The 21398-nt window shown below is 42.2% G+C and overlaps 4 protein-coding genes across 13 annotated transcripts; 2 read left to right on the forward strand and 2 right to left on the reverse strand.

Moving 5' to 3' along the window:
- Positions 1 to 236: 236 nt before the first annotated feature.
- Positions 237 to 3687, reverse strand: LOC112284123 (chaperone protein dnaJ A7A, chloroplastic). Its single transcript, XM_024523703.3, has 8 exons — positions 3297 to 3687; positions 2902 to 3037; positions 2241 to 2298; positions 2042 to 2084; positions 1884 to 1932; positions 1590 to 1676; positions 1165 to 1464; positions 237 to 956 (listed from the first exon to the last, which is right to left on the reverse strand). Exons 1-8 carry the CDS (start codon positions 3419 to 3421, stop codon positions 423 to 425), a joined length of 1332 nt encoding a protein of 443 aa, XP_024379471.1. The 5' UTR covers positions 3422 to 3687; the 3' UTR covers positions 237 to 422.
- Positions 3688 to 5023: 1336 nt separating this feature from the next.
- LOC112283183 (putative F-box protein At3g61730) lies at positions 5024 to 8803 on the forward strand. 6 transcript variants are annotated; one of them, XM_090251078.1, is made up of 9 exons: positions 5053 to 5148; positions 5297 to 5370; positions 5673 to 5899; positions 6067 to 6111; positions 6626 to 6793; positions 7076 to 7123; positions 7335 to 7505; positions 7855 to 7962; positions 8263 to 8803. In XM_090251078.1, the coding sequence occupies exons 1-9, from the start codon at positions 5110 to 5112 to the stop codon at positions 8343 to 8345; spliced, it is 963 nt and encodes a 320-aa protein (XP_090107204.1). In that variant the 5' UTR covers positions 5053 to 5109; the 3' UTR covers positions 8346 to 8803. The 6 variants fall into 6 exon arrangements, with proteins under 6 accessions (XP_090107201.1, XP_024377370.1, XP_090107205.1 ...); XM_090251075.1 differs by having other exon boundaries at positions 5024 to 5370; XM_024521602.3 differs by having other exon boundaries at positions 5024 to 5370; positions 5697 to 5899.
- A 584-nt stretch (positions 8804 to 9387) lies between these two features.
- LOC112283181 (uncharacterized) lies at positions 9388 to 13702 on the forward strand. 5 transcript variants are annotated; one of them, XM_090251074.1, is made up of 4 exons: positions 9388 to 9500; positions 9979 to 11915; positions 12063 to 12238; positions 12514 to 13702. In XM_090251074.1, exons 2-4 carry the CDS (start codon positions 10805 to 10807, stop codon positions 13396 to 13398), a joined length of 2172 nt encoding a protein of 723 aa, XP_090107200.1. In that variant the 5' UTR covers positions 9388 to 9500; positions 9979 to 10804; the 3' UTR covers positions 13399 to 13702. The 5 variants fall into 5 exon arrangements, with proteins under 5 accessions (XP_090107200.1, XP_073390562.1, XP_073390563.1 ...); XM_073534461.2 differs by having other exon boundaries at positions 9403 to 10171; positions 10766 to 11915; XM_073534462.2 differs by having other exon boundaries at positions 9403 to 10171; positions 10791 to 11915.
- A 203-nt stretch (positions 13703 to 13905) lies between these two features.
- LOC112283180 (uncharacterized) lies at positions 13906 to 20304 on the reverse strand. The gene is made up of 12 exons (XM_024521593.3): positions 19117 to 20304; positions 18796 to 18975; positions 18371 to 18463; positions 17825 to 18249; positions 17004 to 17679; positions 16494 to 16786; positions 16037 to 16151; positions 15667 to 15817; positions 15468 to 15569; positions 14865 to 15170; positions 14393 to 14740; positions 13906 to 14294 (listed from the first exon to the last, which is right to left on the reverse strand). Exons 4-12 carry the CDS (start codon positions 18063 to 18065, stop codon positions 14115 to 14117), a joined length of 2412 nt encoding a protein of 803 aa, XP_024377361.1. The 5' UTR covers positions 18066 to 18249; positions 18371 to 18463; positions 18796 to 18975; positions 19117 to 20304; the 3' UTR covers positions 13906 to 14114.
- Positions 20305 to 21398: the final 1094 nt, after the last annotated feature.

The following is a 21398-nucleotide window of genomic DNA, read 5'->3' on the forward strand; positions in this document are numbered from 1 at the left end:
CCTTTCGAAGTATTCATAACCTCTCTAATAGACGAAATACTGAGAACTTGTGATTGCTCTCGAGTTAATGGACATTACACCCAAAACACAAGTGTTCACCAAATTTACTTTCAACTATCAGATTGGTTCCTAGAATGAGGCTATTTAATAAAAGTAGTCTGAAATGAAAAAGATTGAAAAGGATACAGAAAAGATCACCAGCCTAGAGTGTAAGAGGAATTGAAAGAAGGCTTGAATCGTGGAAACAAAGAATTGAATACTCTATCTTAATTGGAGAGATAGGCAGACCCAGCTGCAGCGCATAGGTCTTCCTGCAATGCAAACAAATTCCTGTAATTTTCGCGACTAACCTCAATTCTGAGACTACAAAATATCTTTGTATTACAGTCTAATTAATCTATCTCGAATGTTCCAGCTAGAAATCACCTAGAGCTACCAGCTTTTGGCTTCGACACTTCTGCAAGCTCCTCGACAAGCTTTCTCTCCTCCGAACTCAACTTTTTGGGAATCTCGACTACAACCTTAACTAGCTCATCACCTCGCAAATTAGGCTTACCCAACAATGGAACGCCCCTTTTAGACATAACTAACGTGCTTCCAGGTTGCGTACCAGCAGGAATTTTTAAGTCTACAAATCCATCTACAGTTGGCACTTTCACAGTTGTTCCTAATATTGCATCTATATACGAAACCTTGGCTGAGACATAAATATTGTAACCATCCCTCTTCAACTCGAGGTCAGACTTTACATTGATGAAGACGTACAGGTCACCAGGAGAACCACCCTTGCGACCGGCATTTCCTTCAGATCGAACTCGGAGCCTGCTCCCTGAATCAACGCCAGCGGGTACCTTCAAGCTTATGCGTTTGCTTTTTCTTACTCGTCCATCGCCTGAGCACGTTAAACATGGCGTCGAAATCTCTCCGGAACCCTTACATGCTGGGCATGTTGTCACCTGCGCAGTTACGATCGCAACAATGGCACGTCACACGTGCAATTGGATAAGTTTCTACACATAAATATAAGAGGGGTCAAAAAAAACACAACCAGTATTAACAAGCCGTCAAACGTTAGCGAATAATGTATTTATCACCTCAAAGGCACACAATGAAATACATTGGACGAGAACTACAGGAACTTCAAGCGAACCTTCAATTACTTACCTGCTGAAACATTCCTAGAGGAGTTTGAGCGGTAGTCATCACTTGTCCTTGACCTCCACAGGTACTGCACGGAGTGGGAGTTGTACCGGGTTTCGCTCCAGAACCAGCACATGTATTGCAACTTTCCAGTCTAGTCACGTCTATATCTTTTTCTGTGCCAAACACGGCTTCCTTGAAATCAAGAAGTAGGTCATAGCGCTCGTCGTCACCCTGTACGGGCCTGTTTCGAGCCTGGGCGGAACTTCTACCGCCCATTCCTCCAAAGAATGTCTCGAAAAGGTCAAAGGGATTATTGAAACCCTTCATCAAGCAGTGCACAGAAGAAAAAAAAGTGAGAACTTCCAATGTTAAAACAGGGGATGTAATACACAGGTTACAGCTAGCAAAAATATACACGCCTCTGGAATATATACGAGGTAACTTACCCCAGTCCCTCCTGCACCTCCAGCACCTTTAAGACCAGCTTCACCAAATCTGTCATAAATTGATCGCTTCTCATCATCAGAGAGAACCTGCAAATAATAAAGACAATTAGCGTCAGCTTTGAAGAGTGCACACACAATTCAAATACAATACATTTTAAGAGACGAAATCCCTACTTCAAGATTGATCTGCCATTTTCGTTAATGTTTAATTTCCGATTAAGAGTATTGCTTTAAAAAGATTAAAGGTGACGTAAAAATTCTAAATTTATTTTGAAAATTTGAGATTAAAATTACCTCATACGCGTTACTAATATCTTTAAACTTCTGTTCGGCTTCAGGTTCTCTGTTAACAAAGATAAACATCATTGTTACTTACTCTGGTCAACTGGAACCAATTCAGCGGACAACCACAAATAAATTAACACCAAACCAATGATCCAACCATAACTTACTTGTTCACATCTGGATGGTATTGCCTTGCAAGTTTCCGATAAGCTGCAACCACAAAAGTACAAAACCAATGCAATCATGAGCGGAAAAATCCTCTATCACTAAAGAAGTAAATGTCCGTGCTATCAATCTCATTTTCAATATGATAAGTTTCAAAAGACAGGGCATAACGAGAAGGGAGACAATTTGAGTGACACGTACCGCTTTTAATCTCCGACTTGTCAGCAGTTTTCGCCACACCAAGTGTTGCGTAATAATCCTAAAGACAACCAGCGCATTGACGTCAAAAATAAAAAAAATAAATTATAACACATCTACTTAAATAGTATTTGAACATGTAAACAAATGACAAAGCCAAGCATTCAGAATCACCAGTACATTACTTTCTTTGTAATGCGTAGATCATGATTGTCGAGGATACCGTTATGAAATGAACTACTGAAATAAACAACCTGAAAACTGCTGCTATATGAAAATCCAAAAACCCTACTATGCCGAAGACCACCACCAAGAGCCTTTTTGTCCTCAAAATTTGTCCAACCAAGACAGTTGCAAGTGCCAAAATTACTACAGCAACTTAATACTAGTTATAAATTGCTGCGCAAAAACACACCTGGCTTACTAAACATCTACAGGAAGTTTGAAGTATGAAATGAGGGTAAACATCCACAGCAACCACGGAACTTGTACATCTATTATTAATCTCTGTAAAATCTACAGTCTGGAGGAGCTTGTTGCTATTGTAGCTAAACGTAGATAGAACCTACAGTTGCTCTTCAAATTTTGGAAGCGTTAATTGTGTCGTCTCAGCAATTGGCAATTGCAACAATGCCGTGCGAGGAGTAGAGGAAAAAAAGCTTACAGCATCAGCGCAAACTACAAAGCTTCCGTTTCGTCGCTGGTGATGCCTTGGCATTGGACGAGCCACGAAGGAAAAAGGAGTTTCTGAAGCAAAGAATGTGCTTGAAGCATAACCACAAACCAAGCCACCGCGAACCCTGTAAAAGTTATCACAAGTTACAAAGTGACTACACATCCAACAAATTCCGTGAATGAACTTCATAAAATTACGTATCCTCTGATTGGAAATTCAGAGTTGGAGCTCTTCATACAGCACATTTACCCGTGTAAACAATTAACTAAGCTTCAGTCCTGTAACAGCAATCCATGTCGAACACTCTGAATTCGGCTTCGCCTAAGAGGCACAATACATTACTCGTTGACATCAGTACAAAGCGAACCCTTGCGAATAAATACCTGGAAGGCTGGGCAAGCACCACCTGAGACACAGCTAGTGAATTACATGAAACAGGAGGTGACTTTTGCTGCAATTGTTGAGCGTTGGCCAAATTCCGCGTCGCAGCCCCCACGGAAGTCGCCATCCCACTCTACTTTGCTCACAAAATTCAATGAAAATCGCCTAGCTATTCAAAAGACGAATTCTCAGAAGCGCTGCCTCCAAACCACCTGAAAACCGTGGACTTGCAAGAAGATAAGGACAACGTAATAGTGCAACTACGGAAGGAAGAATAAAATTCCCACGTACAACTAGAACCACCACATGTACAGATTCCTACTTGGGGTTCAACCACAATGAATGGTTGCTCCAGCCCACTACGCGAGCGCAGACGGAACCACAAACAGAGCTCTCAGACGACGCCAAATTTCTAGATGTGACACCACACTTAAACCTCGGTGGTGCGAGACGGATTCCTCTCGGAGGATCATCAACAGAACACCGGAAGGTACTGGAAGGTCAAGAAGGGGCTGCAATAAAGGAGATTGCATCCTCTGAATGAAAACGCATTGGATTTTGGATGAACGTTCTTTTACTTTCCGCAGCTATCACGCACGGACCAAATTTGATTTTTGGACTCGAATAATCACTATTGGAATAAAGAATAAATTTTGATAAACGGGTTTTTTTATGAATTAGTTATAATTCAATCGTAATAGGATTTTTTGTAAATTCTCTCATTATAATTATTTTAATCCCATTCTATGATTAATGCAAATGAAATTTTTTGTATTGATATCAAAGATAAATTAAAGTAACTAAAATTAGAAAGTTCAATAGTATTTATTACCAAATTATTTTCATTTTCAAAACTACGTCTTAGTAGCATCAAATTTAGAAATATATACATGAGTGAATAGTAAATATATTATTTATGTATATCTATTAATCATTGGCTTGAATATGCATTTGAGCTAGAGTTGATTAGATGAGGCAACAAATTCAAGTGACTTCATAAGATTATGTTTTACACTTGGATCATTGAGAAAAATTTGGTGTAGACACTTATTACTACAACATCTAATAAAAAATTATTTTGCACGAATGTATACATCCAGAATAAAATAAAAGCAATTGAGCAAAACATTTAATACAAAATACATGAACTTAAAATTTGGATGAGGATGATTGTTGATGTGAGAATTGATGAACAAAATCCTGCAAAAATGTAAACCACTGCAGAGGATAATGAGAAAATTTGCATTTTAATATTTACCTTACAATTTCAATGAATTGCAAAGTGTGTTTGAGTTCAATTTAATACTCTTTTTTTATTTTCTTTCAAGTTTGAATATTCTGTTTTCAATTATTGGAAATTTCCCGATTGGATAATTTTTAAAAAAAGAATTACAATTCCATTATATATATATATATATATATATATGCATCCCACTTATTGAAAAAATGTTTAAAATTTTGATTTTAGAAAGACGTGATATCACAAGAAATTCTTAGCTACTGAAAAAAAAGTTCTAAAAAATCATATACTAGTAGTGGGTCCTGTGAACAGCATTCAGAAAACAGTAGATTTGGCTCAGATGAAGTATGAATGCTTGGAGGAATATTCAGGGCAGTCGCGAGTCCAGAGTTCTTTGTTTGAAGTGCGCAAGTTCCCAGGCTCGGAGTGCCCATGTTCCCAGACAAGGAGAGAGAAGGGCGAAAGGTTCCCCAACTTTTTATTTGATTCGCGAGGTTCACAAAAATTTAAAAGTGTCGAAGCATGTTAATCGACTCTGCAGTGGTCAGAGCTCTCAAGAACTGGTGTGCACAAGGATGGCAACGCCCGGTTTACATCACTGCGTTGCACCAAAGGTACGATGAGTGCTTTCTGCAATTTTTTGTGCTGATTCTCCCGTCTACGACTTTTGCGCGCGAAGCTGTTGCAGAGCAGGCTGTGATGGGATCTGCGATGCGAGCTTTCTCTCAAGTAGATGAGTCCTCAGATTGCTTCTCGTCTCAGCCTGCACGATCTCCGATGCTCAGTTGCCGAAGGAGGCGTTCTGTGTCGCCGAAGAAGGCGAAAACCGAAGCATGGTGAGTCAATTGATTTGAGTGCTCTCATTATGTGTGAGATTATGTTCTTTGAACTTACGAGTTTCAAGTTCATCAATGATCGGCAGTAATCTGGTCAGCTGATAAAAATAAGTGGTGCAATCAAATGCAGTATCTGTGAGTTGGTCGTAAAGTCTTTAAAACATGTACAAATCATTGCAGGGCAATAGTGTATTTAGATGGCTACTTAGGATACCTTCTTGCCCCTTGAGACTACGCCGAAGTGCACATATCTTGAATTAATCATCTGCACTAAGTAATTTCATGTGACGTTCGGTACATAGTTTCAACTCGGGAACTACATGCAGGTTTAATGAAGACATCTGGATTAGCATAATGTCGTTCTTGGACGTCAAATGTCTCCTGCGTCTGGCACTTACGAACCGCCACCTTTGCGCTATGGTGAAGGACGATTTAATTTGGAAATCAGTGTTTCTTCGTGATTTTGGAGCTCTTCCAATCGATTTAAGACCTGCGTTTAGCTGGATGAGCCTGTACCTAGCAGCATGTGGTGCGAGAAAAAAAACTTGACTCTGTAGTTGAACGTTTAGGGATAATGTTGTTGCTGCCGCTTTCATCGTTGATCTAGAGAGTCCTTGAGTAGATCTGCCGTTGTTCTCTTTGTGATGTACTTAACGTCGTGCTCATGCATAGCTATGTTGTGACCTTTTCATACAGATGGAAGTCACACATTCAGCCATCATGAGACTGAAAAACATATTGGTAAGTGTGCATCGTACCGCCTCTTCCCCGTGAGTAAACAGGCTCATGATATTAACAGTGTCTGGCTGTTCATTCATGACCTAATCTAATTATGCATGCATTGTCTGAGAGCGAATAAAGCTAATTTGAGGTAGGAAAGCAGTAATGATAATGCTACATACACTGAAGATTGATATTGCAGCTTCTGTTTCCCTGTACTTTTACATGTATGAAGTTCTAGAGTTTCTAGAAACTTGTCCAAGGTCAATTCGAGGGATTTTCTCTACCAGGTTATCAACAGGTTGTAATTGTTATGTTCTAGGCAGAGAGATGACAATGGTAAAGTAAGATCCCCCTTGGCTCTCAGTTGATGTTGGATGTCAGTGGCTCTCAAGTTTTTGATTTAGTTCTACTGGGCGTTATTATGAAATTAACCATCAAGGAATAGTGAAGTTAAGCGACGATTTTAAGAAAGTTATTCACAGCCTCTGAAAGGGAGAGTTTATTTATTACGACTTCTGAACACCTTGTGCAGATTGGATGAGGATAGGTGTGTTTAGATTAGAATCTGGAGAAGCTGTTGCAACTGATAAATTGAGGGAAATGAGACTAGTCTCCCAGAAAAGCAACACCTCTGAATCAGACAGCTTACTGCTCAAAGCCTTCGCAATTTCGAATGTTAAGAGGGGAATATGGATTGCAGGTATGTGATGTCATTCTTTAGTCGTCAAGGTTTATTACTTGGAAGCATACTCGGGAAGTAGCACGAGAGGTGTTTTGAATTCAAATATTGTGAGAAATTCGCAAGTTACTGTCAAGTTGCTTGAAAAGAGTGGTATCGTGATGTGCACAAATTTTAGCTCTCACTTAGTTAAATATATGAGTTCACTGTACAGCAGTCCCTTAAATTTGTGAAAAATTAGTTTTACAGCAGTTTACTCAATAAGCTCATTGATATAAAAGAAAACTTTCGGATTATTTCCAGATCTGCATCTTGTGCATTGCCCTGTTTGCAACCTCGCATCTTGTGAAGGTAAACCATCTGCTGTGCTCGACTCAAATGCAGCGGCTGGAGGCACTGTAACTCTACATTTCTATTAATCTCAGAATTCAATTGATCCCTTTGAAATATGATTAAAATATGGATTGAAGCATAATGTGAATAGGAACCACAGTTGATTGGTTGCAGATTTCAACATGATGCGAATTGGTTTTGGGTTGACCTATTCCTTTCACTGGATCAGGAACTATGCAAACACTTGATGCTCGGCATTGGGAGCTTTTCTTGAATAAGGAATACAAGGATCGCGAATGGAAGTATGAGCAAGTGTGTATGCGTGTTGTGGCTGGTCACTGCAGCGAAGCTGCCGCTTGTATCTTCGATGCCAAACAACTTCGTAGCAAAGGGACACACGGTACAAATCCCACATTCCACCCGTCTACTTTGCGTGCGGTGGATTTCAACGTTAACTTATTAACACCCGATTGTTTCATAATCAAGTGATTTACAGATCACTTTGCTATTTCAGGTTAGTTTTCCGTGAGGATGTTTATTAACTTGCTCGGAAAGAATAAAACACTCGCACCTCGCCCGGAAAGCGGTTGGGTTCGCTGGATAATTCTGTGAAACCATATGCTATCCGTTCCCGAATTAAATAAGTTTCATTTTGTTTGTTCTTCCAAAGTCATGCATCTTGTTTACCGAATCGAAGTAGAATTGGATTATGTATCTCGTAAGCTTCATTAGTGCCTGGTCATGAACAGGTCTCCTCAATTTGAGTAGTTGGAATGCTCCCCCTGGGCAATGGCAGCCTAAGGGAATTACCTCATCCCATGGAGCGGCAGCATGCACTAATCTTCAGCCTAATCAAGGTGTTGACACTTGAGCCTGCCATTCAGAAGGATGATTCCATTCATTTGTTTTCCGGGCCATGAGATAGGATCCCTCATTTATAAAACGGTGTTGTAAACAGGTTCTAAGAACCCTCGGTTTATCGCTCTTGCTGGATCCTAATGTAGAATTTATCTTCAAGATATACCTGGCAAGTTGCAAATGCTATGTTCTCTCTCGAGCCCAGCGCATGAAAATACAATTAGTGGGGCGCCTATGAGGGGCATTTCATTTAATTTGAATTTAAGTAACTCACAGGAATTGTTTGCTTTGCGAGACAGGTTTGAAAGTGAAGTTTCACACCATGAAAGCAGGAACGGAAGGTCCGGTAGTAGGCATTCGAATATGCCAGCAGCTTGCCTGACACCAGATTTACTGAAGCACTTATTCGCATGAATCATAACATTCCTAAAACATCCTCAAGATTCTGCGTTAGTATGGGGATTCTGTGTGCACATTATTCTTTCGTATCGGTTCTTCTCGTCTTGTTTTTCTCACTATAATTCGAGTAGTACCAGTAAGTTTTTACGCTCGATGGTATGTCCAACTGCCCAGCTGTTTTTAACAGCTCCCACATAGTGTGAGAAAGACGGAGTTTCCAAGCGTAAATCAAAAAGCATGGAAAGACGATTCAAGACTTCGACCACTCAACTAAGTTCTTTACAGTCGGGGTCTAAACCCACAATATCTCAACGTAATTGCAGGGAAATGATTCAATCGGTAGGATTTTAGTTATCCTCATAGCTTTAAACCTCAGATCTCGATTGTCTTGAACTTCGCTTTAATTACCAAAGCAAGATAGAAATTACTGGCAAGGATAAATGGGTGCAAAATGTCAACTTTCAGCAACATGTCTTATTCCTTTTCACCAACCACTAACATAGGGATGCGTTAACATTATTCGTCATTTACACCTTGGGCGTTCTACCACCCATAGACTCACGCACATGGATTTTCCCTCCACTACTGCCCCACTCCAGCTTGGACTTGCAAAGGAATCGAAGCCAACGGCACACACCAGTACCGCCACCCAATAATAGCTTCCTGTTTTGATTGGCCGCCTCCAGCTGAATTTCCGTTCCCTAACCACGCCGCTTTTGTGAGAGCCTTTCGAATCCCCCAGACCAGTACATAACCAAGACTACTGGGCTAGAGTTTGACGGTTGATGACCCAAATTTAAACTGCGATGAATGCGAAAACAAGAATCTAGTGACCGCGGTACAACTACAATACCTCTATTACACAACTACGAAGGCGATAAGTGGCAATTGTGAGTCCCCCGGTGTCCACACTTGCCACCGCATCCTTTGCACCGTTCGATTGCGCCAGCTTGAAATCTTCACCCTTGGTTCGGCTCTGGGGTTGTCTCTCACAACTGCCACAACGCGGACATGGCGTCTGGTGCTCTGTGCTGATTTGTTCTTGGCCTGCAGTGCTTTTACGATTTCGCTTCCGTCGGGGATGTGCTAAGCTTGCTGGATTGGACTCAGGGAGAACTTGGATTGGCCAGAGCTAATGGTTTGATACTTTTCCTGCTTTAGATTTTTCTTTTCTTTACCCGATTATTTATTTGAGTCAAGAGACTGGCTGAGGCAGGAGGCGGGGAGTCTAGGCCCAGTGGTGTTCGAATGCAACAGTTGAAGGGAGTGAGGGAAAGAAAGGGCGATCGATGGTTTAATTGGTGAAGCAAAGGTGTGAGCTGCTTCTCGTCTGGTATCTTATAGTGATGGTGTTGATAAATGAGGAGAGCTAGGTGTAGAGTGCGTGGTTGCGAAGCTGAACGAAGTATTGATGAGTTCTTTCTCGTGGAGACCTACAAGATGGAAGGTGGGGAATGCTGTGGGATTGTAGGGGCGCGTAAGGTCACTACCGTTGTTGAGCCCAAGATGCATCTTCTGCCGTGATCAGAGAATTTGCCGTTGCGAAATCAGGAAAGTTTTTGTAACGATTATTGTTAAGTTGGAGGAGGAACTGATTTTCAGGGGTAGGATAACAGGTATTCGGCTTACACTGCTGGTGAGGCCTTTGTGGATTATCAGCAGCGTCCATCGAAAAAGATGGAGGGCTCAAGAAGAGGCACGATTGATTAACAGGAAGTAGTGAAGCGCTTTAATGTATTGATAGCACAATGCTCTCTGCAAATTGGGACGCTAACACTTAGCGCTTGAAACAGATCTGCAAACTTTGAGGTATGGGCCTCTACTTTGCGTTTGACATTATGCTCCCAATCGCTGTGTATATCGTGTTCCATTGCATCACCAGTACTATAAACGTTTTTGGACTTTCTACTTTGATTCAGTGTATGTTCGAGAATTTTTGTAGGTATTCTCGAGGTTCTTGGAATGGATGTTGCTCAAAGTTAAGGAGAATAATTAATGCAAAATATGTTAATGAAATGTTGGAAGTTTAAAATATATTATGAGAAACCTTGTCAGTAAGCACGGTTTGTTTCCTTAGTGGATTGCTTTGGAATTTATGCGAAGACCTTTCACGTCGTAAAGACGTTCTTTCTACTATTTCTTGTTAGTCTTGAATTATGCTACATGGATATGCTAACCAGACTGAAACTTATATTGTTCGAAAGCAATATTATCAATGATGTATAGCTGAAGTTTTTATAGTGGTGACTACTGGTGCAGTCGACATTGCATTTTATTGCAGAACATCACTCAACATTTAATTCACCTCATGACAGCTTTGGATGTGTCTTTAGATTTCCTCTACGGTGTTCAGATAGTACTTTTCGAATTTCTCCAATTCTCTAGTTTATTGATTTTGAGCAGCTGTGATTGATTGCTCCTCTCGAAGTATCTTTTTGAAGGATGGGATGTGTCGCTTCCAAGGATGGAGTGGAGTCGAACTGCGAGTCTCGTCTTGTAAAGACAGGCAGAAGATTGTTCATGCCATTACAAACACATGGCAACAGCGACACTGGCTACCATATGGTGGCTCTAACTTCCAGCACTTATGGAATTTTGAAGGTAGACGGCACCAAGAATGATGGCAATGATAAGAACTTTGTAAACAAACCTGATTCTCCTCATAACGCTTACTATGAGAAGTTGAAAAACCTCGATGTCCATGAGGATATGGTTGCGAAGACATGGTCAGAGTTTAGTCGTAATCTTCCCAAAATTCCGCCCCCAACAAAATCAGATATTTCTAAGCAGATGGGTAATACTCGGGGAACGGATACTTCACGACTGACAGGAAGTACTAGTTTTCGGCGAGTTTCGGAAGGTAAGCGTCGACTACATTCGCAGGCTTCGAGAAATGATCACGAGACTATTAACATGTGGGAGTTGATGGATGATCTGGCCGAAGATGGAACTGCGAAACCAAAAGAGAAACTAATGAAGAGGACGAGCAGTTTTCCTGTGGTGAAGCCCTTTGAGAGATCCGTTAGCTTTATCACTATTCACACGCTGAGTGAACTGGACTCTGACGACCCAACCAAAGCCATTTCACTTGGTTTGAATGGTAATGTTGTGAGTGGCTTCAACTCAGTCGATGGTAGTGGTACGGAGAACGTTAAGCCGGTCAGGACAGCACTTATGCCTGCGAGCTCGCCAGTAGTGCCCGAGCGGGATGATGTTGTAACGAAGCTGATGCCATCGTCAATAGCTCCCCTGCGCAAAGCTACCACTATAATCAATAACTCCTTACGTTCTCGCCAACCAATGACGTTGAAACTGGACGAGAATGTCTCAGTCCAAGAAACAAGCAGAGTTATAACTACAGGCCTTCCTCAGCCTCTTTCACCAACTATGAGGAATGTTGCAGTTAAAGGAACCACTGCCTCTCATGTTGTTGTACATCCTCGACAACCTGACGTTGCTCCGATTATGCTGGTATCGGAAGAGCATGTTTCTGCGCAAGCGCAAAACATGCCATCACAACTGCACCCATCGAAATCTCCGATCTTAAAGCCTGGTAAAACTTCTACGTCACTGAACACAAAACTAGGGGTTGAAGTTGAAAGTGCTATCCATAAAGAGCAGTGTAGTGTGAGCTCAAGGCTAGTGCAGCCGAAAGCAACGACATCATCAGATCCTGACGTGGAAAGCAACTGTGCTTCAGGTTCTGTTACAGCTTCCTTGGGCCATGAGGGTGCTGTTGTCCGTCCAGGGCAATTTGAGCTTTGCGGGACATCGAATGAGCCCACTCGGGAAGTGCCACGATTTGCCTCTTCAATACACGTGCTTTCTCTTGCAGCCTCGTCTGAACTTCAAAATCGGAAGAACTCTATAAGCCAGGTAGACATGAATGCCCCTCCTGAATTGCCAGGTTCCAAAATGCTGATGGTTTGTCAGGTTAGTCTGAGTGATAGCCAGTCTTTTTCAAAGCAGCAAACGATGCTCTATCCTTTCATGAGCACTACACCGTGCCCAGGCCAAGGAAGTAGTTTCAGTCTCAGGATTGCACTTCTAATCGTAGTGGCTATGTGAGCTACAATGCCTTCAATATTATTGTAGGGTGTCAGAAAGCTAGCAAGGTGCCAGATCATGACTTCTTTTGCAATCATGTCCAGGTTTTGGGTGACGGGGCCCGTCGGAGCAGAGACGGTGAGGTTTCTCCGGAAAACAAAAGTTTTGGAGCAGGAGCCACAGGATCGTCGACTGGAGCTGGTAAAAGCCCGACAGGCGCCACGGAACGAGGTGTGACCACAAATTCTGGAAGTTCACTCATTGTGGATGGTATCGAAGACTCGGAGATGGACTCCGATTTACTAGCTTCTTTTGAAGAAGCCCTGGAGATGTTCTCCACAGAAAAATGGTACAAGGTGGAGGATAGTAAAAGTGAAGCTGATTTCGCTTCTGACGTTTCCGAGAATAATGGGCATTCACCGATGTCACTTGTTAAACTGGGAGATGGATTGTTTGTTGACAAAATTCGACATGGAAATGTAGATAAAGGAGTAGCAGTGAAGCCTGATCCCTGGGCACAGTATGCGCGAAAGTGTCCCCCAGCTGGAAAAGACCGAATTGTGCTCTACACAACTACCTTGCGTGGGATTCGCAAAACATTCGAAGATTGTAACAATGCAAGATTCATCTTGGAGAGCTTTAACGTTGAGATTGATGAGCGGGATGTGTCCATTCATGCAGAGTTTCGGCAGGAATTGAAGAAACTTGCTGGAAAGTTGGTATCAGTTCCTCAGACTTTCATTAAGGGCCGTTATATTGGAGGTGTAGATACCCTCATTCGATTGCATGAGGATGGCACCCTTGCCAGTTTTGTGGATGGTATGCCATCTCAAAAGTCCCGCGAAGAATGTGACGGATGTGGGGGGATCCGCTTTGTTCCCTGCTCAAATTGCAGTGGCAGTACCAAGGTGGTAAATGAGGCAAATGAGGTGGTGCGGTGCAGTGAATGTAATGAAAATGGATTAATTCGGTGTCCAATATGCAATTAGAAGATTGCTGAATTGTTGCCATTAGACTGTACAGTAAAATCATCAATACCTTTGTGTATTTTTGTGTGGCCGAGGCATTTAGTTCTTTAGGCAGGAAACATGTTTGAAGTTTAAGCATGCTAGAAATCGGTCTTGAACAGACTACAGGCTTAACTCCTTCAACGTTAGTGTAGATGATAGTGAAAATCAGTTTGTGGAGGTCGTTGCCAAGTATAACAAGAAGTATGGTTTTCTAGATAGCTCACTTGAACTTAAACGTTCTGGAAGGCGAGCTTTATTCAAATCAGACGAGTATTCGAATCAACGCTTATACAAGTCCCTGTGCAATATCTCGATCATCAACCTATATTCCATAGTATCGCAAAGAATCTTCTCCTCCAAAATAGTGTATGAAGATTGCACCACTGTCGGGTGTGTTTTCCAAACAACAATCAGTCGTCTGCCAGTATTCATATGGTGCAAGTACTGAACACGATTTGAAAGATAAATTAGGGGTTCATACAAGAATTTGACCAAAGGTTGTCGAGATCGACTGATTTATGATGCAGTTTACGGGTCTACGTAAAAAGACTAGGAAACTCTTACAAGGAGACATCAGTCACTCAATTCATAATGATCCAACTTCACCTAAAATTCTCTGGCACTACGATCACTAGTTTCGAAATTTACAAGTCATTCAAGGACGTTTCAGGATGGAGTCGGATCCAACTTGAACATCAGAGCTTTACTTGCGAACCCAGTGTGAGTGACAACGAAAGAGAGAGAGGTGGTCCTTGTCCAGAAGAATTGTCACCGGGTGTCAAAGCTAAGGCTTGACATGCACCAAAGGCTCTTTCAAAACTCAATGGGATCATGCACTTCTCGGGTCTCCCGGTAGTTGACATGGCGGCCCCCGTCTGCGCAAATTTCAAAAACAGCAAATTAGTTTATGCAATCTCTTGCTACTGATTTTCAGTAGAGGCGAAGAGCGCAGCTAGGAGGTTTGGATACCTACCACATGGTCGAGACTCTCGCCTTTGATCGAGTGTTGCTTCGTCTGCACCATGCATCCGAACATACCAGCCATTGCCGCTGCCACAGGACACTCTTTTGCCAACGGTCGGGAGACACCAGCGAAATTGAAGTGCACCGGTGATCCCTCACGAGAATTCGTGGCCGATGCACAAACTCCAGGGTGGTCTCGATGGAAAGGGTTAGTATAATCATCCCATCGAGAATTGTTTGCTGGGGCGGCATGGTTACTTGATGCCGTGGTCAAATTCAGCCACACAGGGGTAGCAGCCTCTCGAGGACGCAGGCAGATTTGAGGTACGCTGCTACCGTCCATTTTGATTTGGCATTCCTGTTATGCGACAAAGGAAGTGGGTTTTTATAGTCAATAACACAATAAAAATTGGTCATTCTTACATCTTTGTTCGATTCCAATAATAGTAGACTGTACAACATTCTTGGGGCTGGGGCATTACCTGGTTCTCTCTAATGGAGTAGGTTTCCTGGGTGATGGGACCAGCTGCATCAGTGCTGCTGCTAGTTGCGCTGTTCACGCTTGCAAATTCTCTTGCTATGGGCTCAGGATGAGTATGGCCCCCTGGTGATGAACTGGCTGGGAAAAGAGTTTCAGACATGTTCGTCACTGACAGGACTTCCTCACCTGCAGAGAGCAGCAAGCCTGGCGTGCCGCTGTCGAAACCTTCAATCTGCGGAGAACCATCTGAAGACTCTCTTACGTGTTGTTGGTAACCGAGGAGCTTTAGAATGCATTGAACGTCTGACTGCACGCAGAAAAAAGGATTGATCAAGAAGTAGATACCGCAAATACACGAGGGCTACCACATTTGCACTTCTGGCAGGTTGGTATCAACTTCATCATGACTTACATTCACTGCAACTTATACATCCTTTCAGCTCGAACTTCGTGTCAGACCTTTAGGAGAAGAGATTTGATCGATTGTGACACATCTAATGACATCCTAATAATATTTGTGAACTGTTCCTTTTGTTGAAACGCTTTACTTCGATAGTTGAACTTGTATGACGGCACATTTTAACCTTAGGTACATGAACCTAACCTGCATTCGATTGACTTCTTTCCGAATGTCTGCAAGCTGCCATTCCAAAGTAGTGCTTCCTGCAGCTGTCGTAGTCTTCTCATGTTGTTCCTCTTGTTCCTCCTGAAGTTTCAACAGAGAAAAATGAAATGAATTAGTGGGCACATTATGGTGTTTCACTATCCAAGGTGATATTCTGTTAAAGGATAAATCAATTTACCGAAATCTTCTTGTCCGAATCGTCATAAGTTCTCAAGCCAACCACATGGCCAGTTTCATACGGCTTCACTCCTACATCGTTTGTCTCTTCAGTTCGTAGAACCTCCATATGTTTCAATTCCTTTAATTTATGAAACAGGAACTTCATCTCTCTGCTCACAAACCAAACATGTGGTCGTAGAGATAAGTAACTTCAGTCCTTGAATTGATAATCGATTTCTAAGTCAGCTGCCACTTGTTCCTATTCCAATCAAAGTACTAGCTAGTTGGTAGAGAACAATTAGATTCTTGTAGTGATAGTTATTTGGAAATCTTCCAGATCCACTTTTGAGACCAAGTACTGAGGAAAAGCTGAGTGTCATATTACAAACCTTTTAAGTACTTCTACCGTCTCCTTGAGCTGACTCATTTCCGCAGCTTCGGAGGACGACATGCTTCGGCTAATTTCCCATAAACCACTTCGAAACTTATCACCTGGTTTCCAACCTACAGGAGATCGCCACGAAAATAAACACAACTACTTAGACACAGCTATGTTTTACAAAAAGCTGAAGACGTTCAATATTGAGATTTCGGTTGATTTCAGAAAGACAGAATCTGAACGACGTCCACTTGGAAGGCCAACAGGAAAAACTACAGTCCGACAGTTCTGTATTCGAAGTCCAACAAAGTCTTCTTACGGATCATCACGTTACGTTTTAGATCTAAATATATCGATGGTTGAACATGTCTAAGTGTTTCCACATGTTAGGTCAAGTTCGACAAAATCTATGAAGCCCTGGAGACGCTAACGGATTAACTTTGTAATGCATGGAAATCTGGTATTACCATGAGGAGGAATCCACGAAGGGTCCTCGACTCCAGCTGCTTTACGTATTTCCATCAGACTTGCATCTTCCAGCCAGTATTCCATGGCTCCTTCTGCGTTGTGCCGACGGCGAAAGCGTTCGCCGGTGCTTACAACCGTATCAGTCATATGCTTCAGAAGGTGATCAAGCAGCCCTGTGTCTCCAATGTGCTTTCGTGCCTCTCCACGCAGAGCAGGTCTTCGGATTGGTCTTCCTGGCTGCGCTTTGCGCTCGTGCATTATTTCTATAAGCTTCAGCTGCGCAGACTTGTACCTTCAAATTACGTAAGAAAAACAAGATCAATCAGATTTATGTCAACTCCACAAATGAGCTTCATGTCTGTCTCCGGAAGCTTCAACTATACTTTGTGGCAACGGTTACCGTCTTATCCCGACAGCAATTACTGCAACGGAGTCATGAAAATTAAACACAAGGAAAATTACGTAGAAGTTCGGAACTTTGAAATTTGCTAGATGTGGGTTGTTTACACCTTTCACTGGACCACCGGCCTTGCATGTCTTTAGGAAGCTTCAGCATATTTGTGGATCTGCTGTGATGAGTCTTTAATGTCTTTGGATCCTTGGACGCGTGACATGATTGCGTACGTTTTAGGATCCCTCCAGCTGTGCTTGCTTGCAGACCATACAAGTCCATGGTTTTCGCAGGAGTAGGATAAGCTGACGGCGAGGGCGATGGTACTGTCCATTGTCCTCTTAGCGATTGCATGAAATTGAAAGGAACAATGCCAGCTTCATTTTCATTCGCTAAAACACTTCGTAGATAAAAGTCGTTAAGCTTATCCCTCAGGTGTCTGTTGGCATGATCACTGTATGCGTGAGCTGTAAGCCCATCAACTGCATCAACTTTCCGCTTAACGCCCCAGCGAGTGGATCCCTCACTCACACGTTCACTTCCTTTGAGATCCATGTAGTTCTGGGTAACATTGAGGCAATAGCCAGTATCTTCAGGAGCTTCTCCATTGCGACAAACTGGAATAGTGGCAATTGGAGCATCATCTCTGCTTTGTCTGCTGCCCAATATCTGCCCACATGGTGTCATCCTAGCTTTCTTCCAAGGGTGCTCAACTTCGGCTCTTATTGGAGCATCCACCCAACTTTCGAAGTTTTCGCACAAGTCTCGAGTCACCTGATCGACCTGGTCTTTCTCTACACATGTTTATCCAACACTATCCGTCACATTTATAACCATATACTCGAAATGAATGTAAATGTTCAAACCTCGTCTTCTTAGGTCTAAACTAGAGGAAACCTGTGTTAATTTTCACTTGACGTTTGCGAGGTCTGAACTCACCATGACTTTGAAAATTTCTGAGAGTAGGGGTCGATGTTACTGGAGCTGTTTCACATGAGGAATAGTGCACCTTTTTCTTGATTTCTCTGGGGTTACCGTCGGATGAGCTTTGTGTAGAAGTAGGTCCAATAAACCAAAAGGATTTCAATGCTGATTGTTGAAGACTTGATTCTGTGCATGGAAATTCGCGAACGAGAACTTTCTCTGCAGCCTCGGGCGAAATTGTATGTATTTGGTCCATCTCTGAGGTAACGATTGGTTCCTATTTGCAGCGAGTGTCAAATGAACAGCACGAATTCTAGTGAGCTTTACCTGCTCTAACAGAGTAATGAAGTCGGAAAGGTCTTTATAATAGCTGCAAAGCTGGAAGTTGGAGCTTAGGTAGTCGACAGCCACCAATGGGGGTTCGTTTCTTCGTATACCAGCTGTAACAAATCCAATTTAGATTAGTCAGTCTCAAGAAGTCATGGACTTCAAAGTGTTCACTTGTTAGTTCATGAAAATCCACTATCTAGCTAGATGAAGATTATGTCGAGCTTCACGTACCGGAGCAGCTCCGATTTCCTGGTATCAGTGGAGGTGCATTCAGTGTCGCAAATTCCTTGAACTAGTTCCTCAAAAACGACGATTCCTGCACAACTGTAAATTATGTATATTGTTATGATTTGTAATGGTAGGAACAGTTCTAGTCTTTACAGAAGCATCCAATTTTTTTCGTTTTTTTCAAAATAAGAAATACTTTTCGTAACATTGAGGTGACATACTTCTGTCAAGTAAAACTAAATGAAGTTGAGCCGAGACATTGAGGTGTTCTAGTGGGCTGAGAGAGTGCTTAATTCACTTTTCAAGTACTCGTGATGTCTGTTTCAGCCATAATTAGGTCCAGATCGTTTTTAAAGGACAGTCGCAATGGGGTCATGTCTGGAGCTGCACCTGACAATTTTTGAACCCCAAGGCATTTTACTTTGTACCTTCTGTCAGCTCTGGCATGAGTTATTTGGTAGCGAAGAGACGTTTTCTCTGCTGCAGCATTAACCATCGATGCTTGATTTGGTGCAGGTCAATGGCCAGGTCACGGCCTCATTGAGAACTCGTTTCGCCAGTTGCGCGTCCAACTATCAATTACGAGTTTCATGGTGACAAAGAACACGCTAAACAGGAAACAAGCAGGTTAGGACCATGAGTTCTGTGAGGAAAGATAATTGCACATTGAACGAGGAAAAATTGCACATCCCTAGTATTCGATAGAAATTTGAATCCACCTGATAATTCTTGGGGTTTTAGGAGCTTACTTGAAGGCGCTTAGAACAAATCGAGATAGACAAGTGTTCCATCGGAAACAACAAAATTGGGAATACTCAGATATACTCTTCCAGAGTTACTGATGCCCTCTCCGCGTAAACAAAAATCCCAGACCCCTGTTATAACTTGAACATCTGGAGTGCACCTCTATCACCCTTCTGCTCACTACTGCACCATATTACTGCACTTCACGAAAGAGGCCCAAGAAACATAATTTACTCACACCTGCTGAAGGAAGAATGCGGTTCCCCAAATCGCAGCAAACAATGTCACCAACTACGGCAACAAAGGTTCTCCAAACCGTGTTAAAATCTGCGAGCTATTTTCATGAACTATTCTAGAAAAAACTCCAAGTCACTGAACCGATGCTGGAGCATCTGCCTAGCTCGCTTCATTTATAAGCTCCTGCTTCCTTGAATCAAAGTCAAGTTCCACTCGAGTTGATTGCATACACTCACGTCTTCATGTTAACGATCGACGTACTATTCTCAGGAGCACCCAGTTTCAGTCTAGCTTTTGGAGCGGTTAATATTCAACTACTTTAAGATTCTGTGGAATGCTACAATTCAATGCAACGGCATTCTGACCGATTTAGTCTGGTAACCAACTGTCGTGAAAGGTCCCCTACACCAAGTCTCTGGCCTCAAAGTAGCATTCGTAGCTTGGCTAATGTTGTAGGTGGTGCACACGTCCTTGTCTCCAATTCACCACCACCAACCGAGCAGAAACTCGACATAACAAATTCAGTAGCAACAGCAGCTTCTGAAAATTACCTGGAAGCCTTCAAAATCATAAGCTTGCACATGAAACGCTAACTGTTGAATGTGTGCATGAATCAAACTCATGGTCTAGCAGGGTTGAGCATCATCGTCAAAGTGAGCTGGTGATGAGAACAAGAGAAAAACTCATGTTAACAAACTGAGACTCAAGGAACGAGCAACAAAACATTAATGATGACCTTCTGCAGACAGCACATCGGTGAAAGCTAATTGATCTAACTGGTGAAGCTAGTTCTGAAGTAAATTGTACACTTATTGTTGATCATCAGGTGTGTGCTGTAATCTATTCCTTCTTTCCTTCCCTTTCCCTCTCTGTCTCTGTCTCTCTTGGTCGTATCTGCAGCTGGTTTCTTGTCACGTCCATGGTTCCCTCAATGATTCGTCGCTCACTCATTCAATTCACTGTTGCTGGAAAATCCACGAGCATGTTTCATTTTTGGCACTCTTCTTTGGCTTCGTTCTGGAACCCCCTTGCAAGTTCCTATCATTTGGAGTGCACTAGTGGCCCAGCACTACATATTTCATATTATAGGAAAATACTCATTTCAAGACGTAGAATGTAATGTATTACAGCAAGAGTTCATTATGTACAACACCAGCATTAGTCCAATCTACTGTGCAACTTCCGGCGACGAATCGCATGGGATTGAATTCTGGTGACTTTTCCAGTATTGCTCTGTAATTTTTTTGGTAAACCACTCTGCATTTTATGCTATTTGACTTTCATTTTGAATTGTTCGAGTTTAATTCGTTCATTAATTCATTCATTCATCCCTTCACACATACAGATAGATAGATAGATATTCGTTTACTGATTAACATACTGAACATGTCATATTGACTCAAGAATTGCAGAAATATAGCTGTGGAGATGAAATAGTCCAGATAGGTATAATTGCTGCATACTAAGACTCCTAAGTTGCTGTCAGCCACCCTTTTCTGACTGATTTCACCCAATCTTGCTGAGATTAAATCCTATTGTGACTTCTGAATCCCACTTCACTACTCCACATTGATCATGTCTAATTCAATATGAAGTAAAATAACATAATACGTATACCTGGGTTCTTCTCTACCTCAACTTCAGTTTAACCCATGTGCAGATTAACTACAAGAACCATGTGTTCTAGCATGATATAGTTATATATATATACATATAATATTTTCAACATTCTCAGTAATACTCTCTGCAAGTTTCATCCATTAACTCCAAGGTCAAGCTTCAAACTTACTCACAATCATCAGCTTTCAGCAAACTTGGGTGTTGAGATCATGTCCCATCACCCCTTCGAGGTTGATTAGACTTCCCATAAACCTGAGATGGGGTGGTACATGAAGCATCCCCCAATCCATTAGACTAAGTTTTTCTCTGGGGGAGGTACTGCAACAATTGACAAGGTGCTAAAAAACCACCAGTGTTGATCAAATGGAACTAAATGGGTGGGGGCCTAGTACTAAAGATTAGCACTATCAACCTCTGCGTCCTGGCCAAT

This window comes from Physcomitrium patens, chromosome 6, assembly GCF_059467195.1.
Source record: "Physcomitrium patens ecotype Gransden chromosome 6, ASM5946719v1, whole genome shotgun sequence".
In the NCBI taxonomy this organism is placed as follows: Eukaryota; Viridiplantae; Streptophyta; class Bryopsida; order Funariales; family Funariaceae; genus Physcomitrium; species Physcomitrium patens.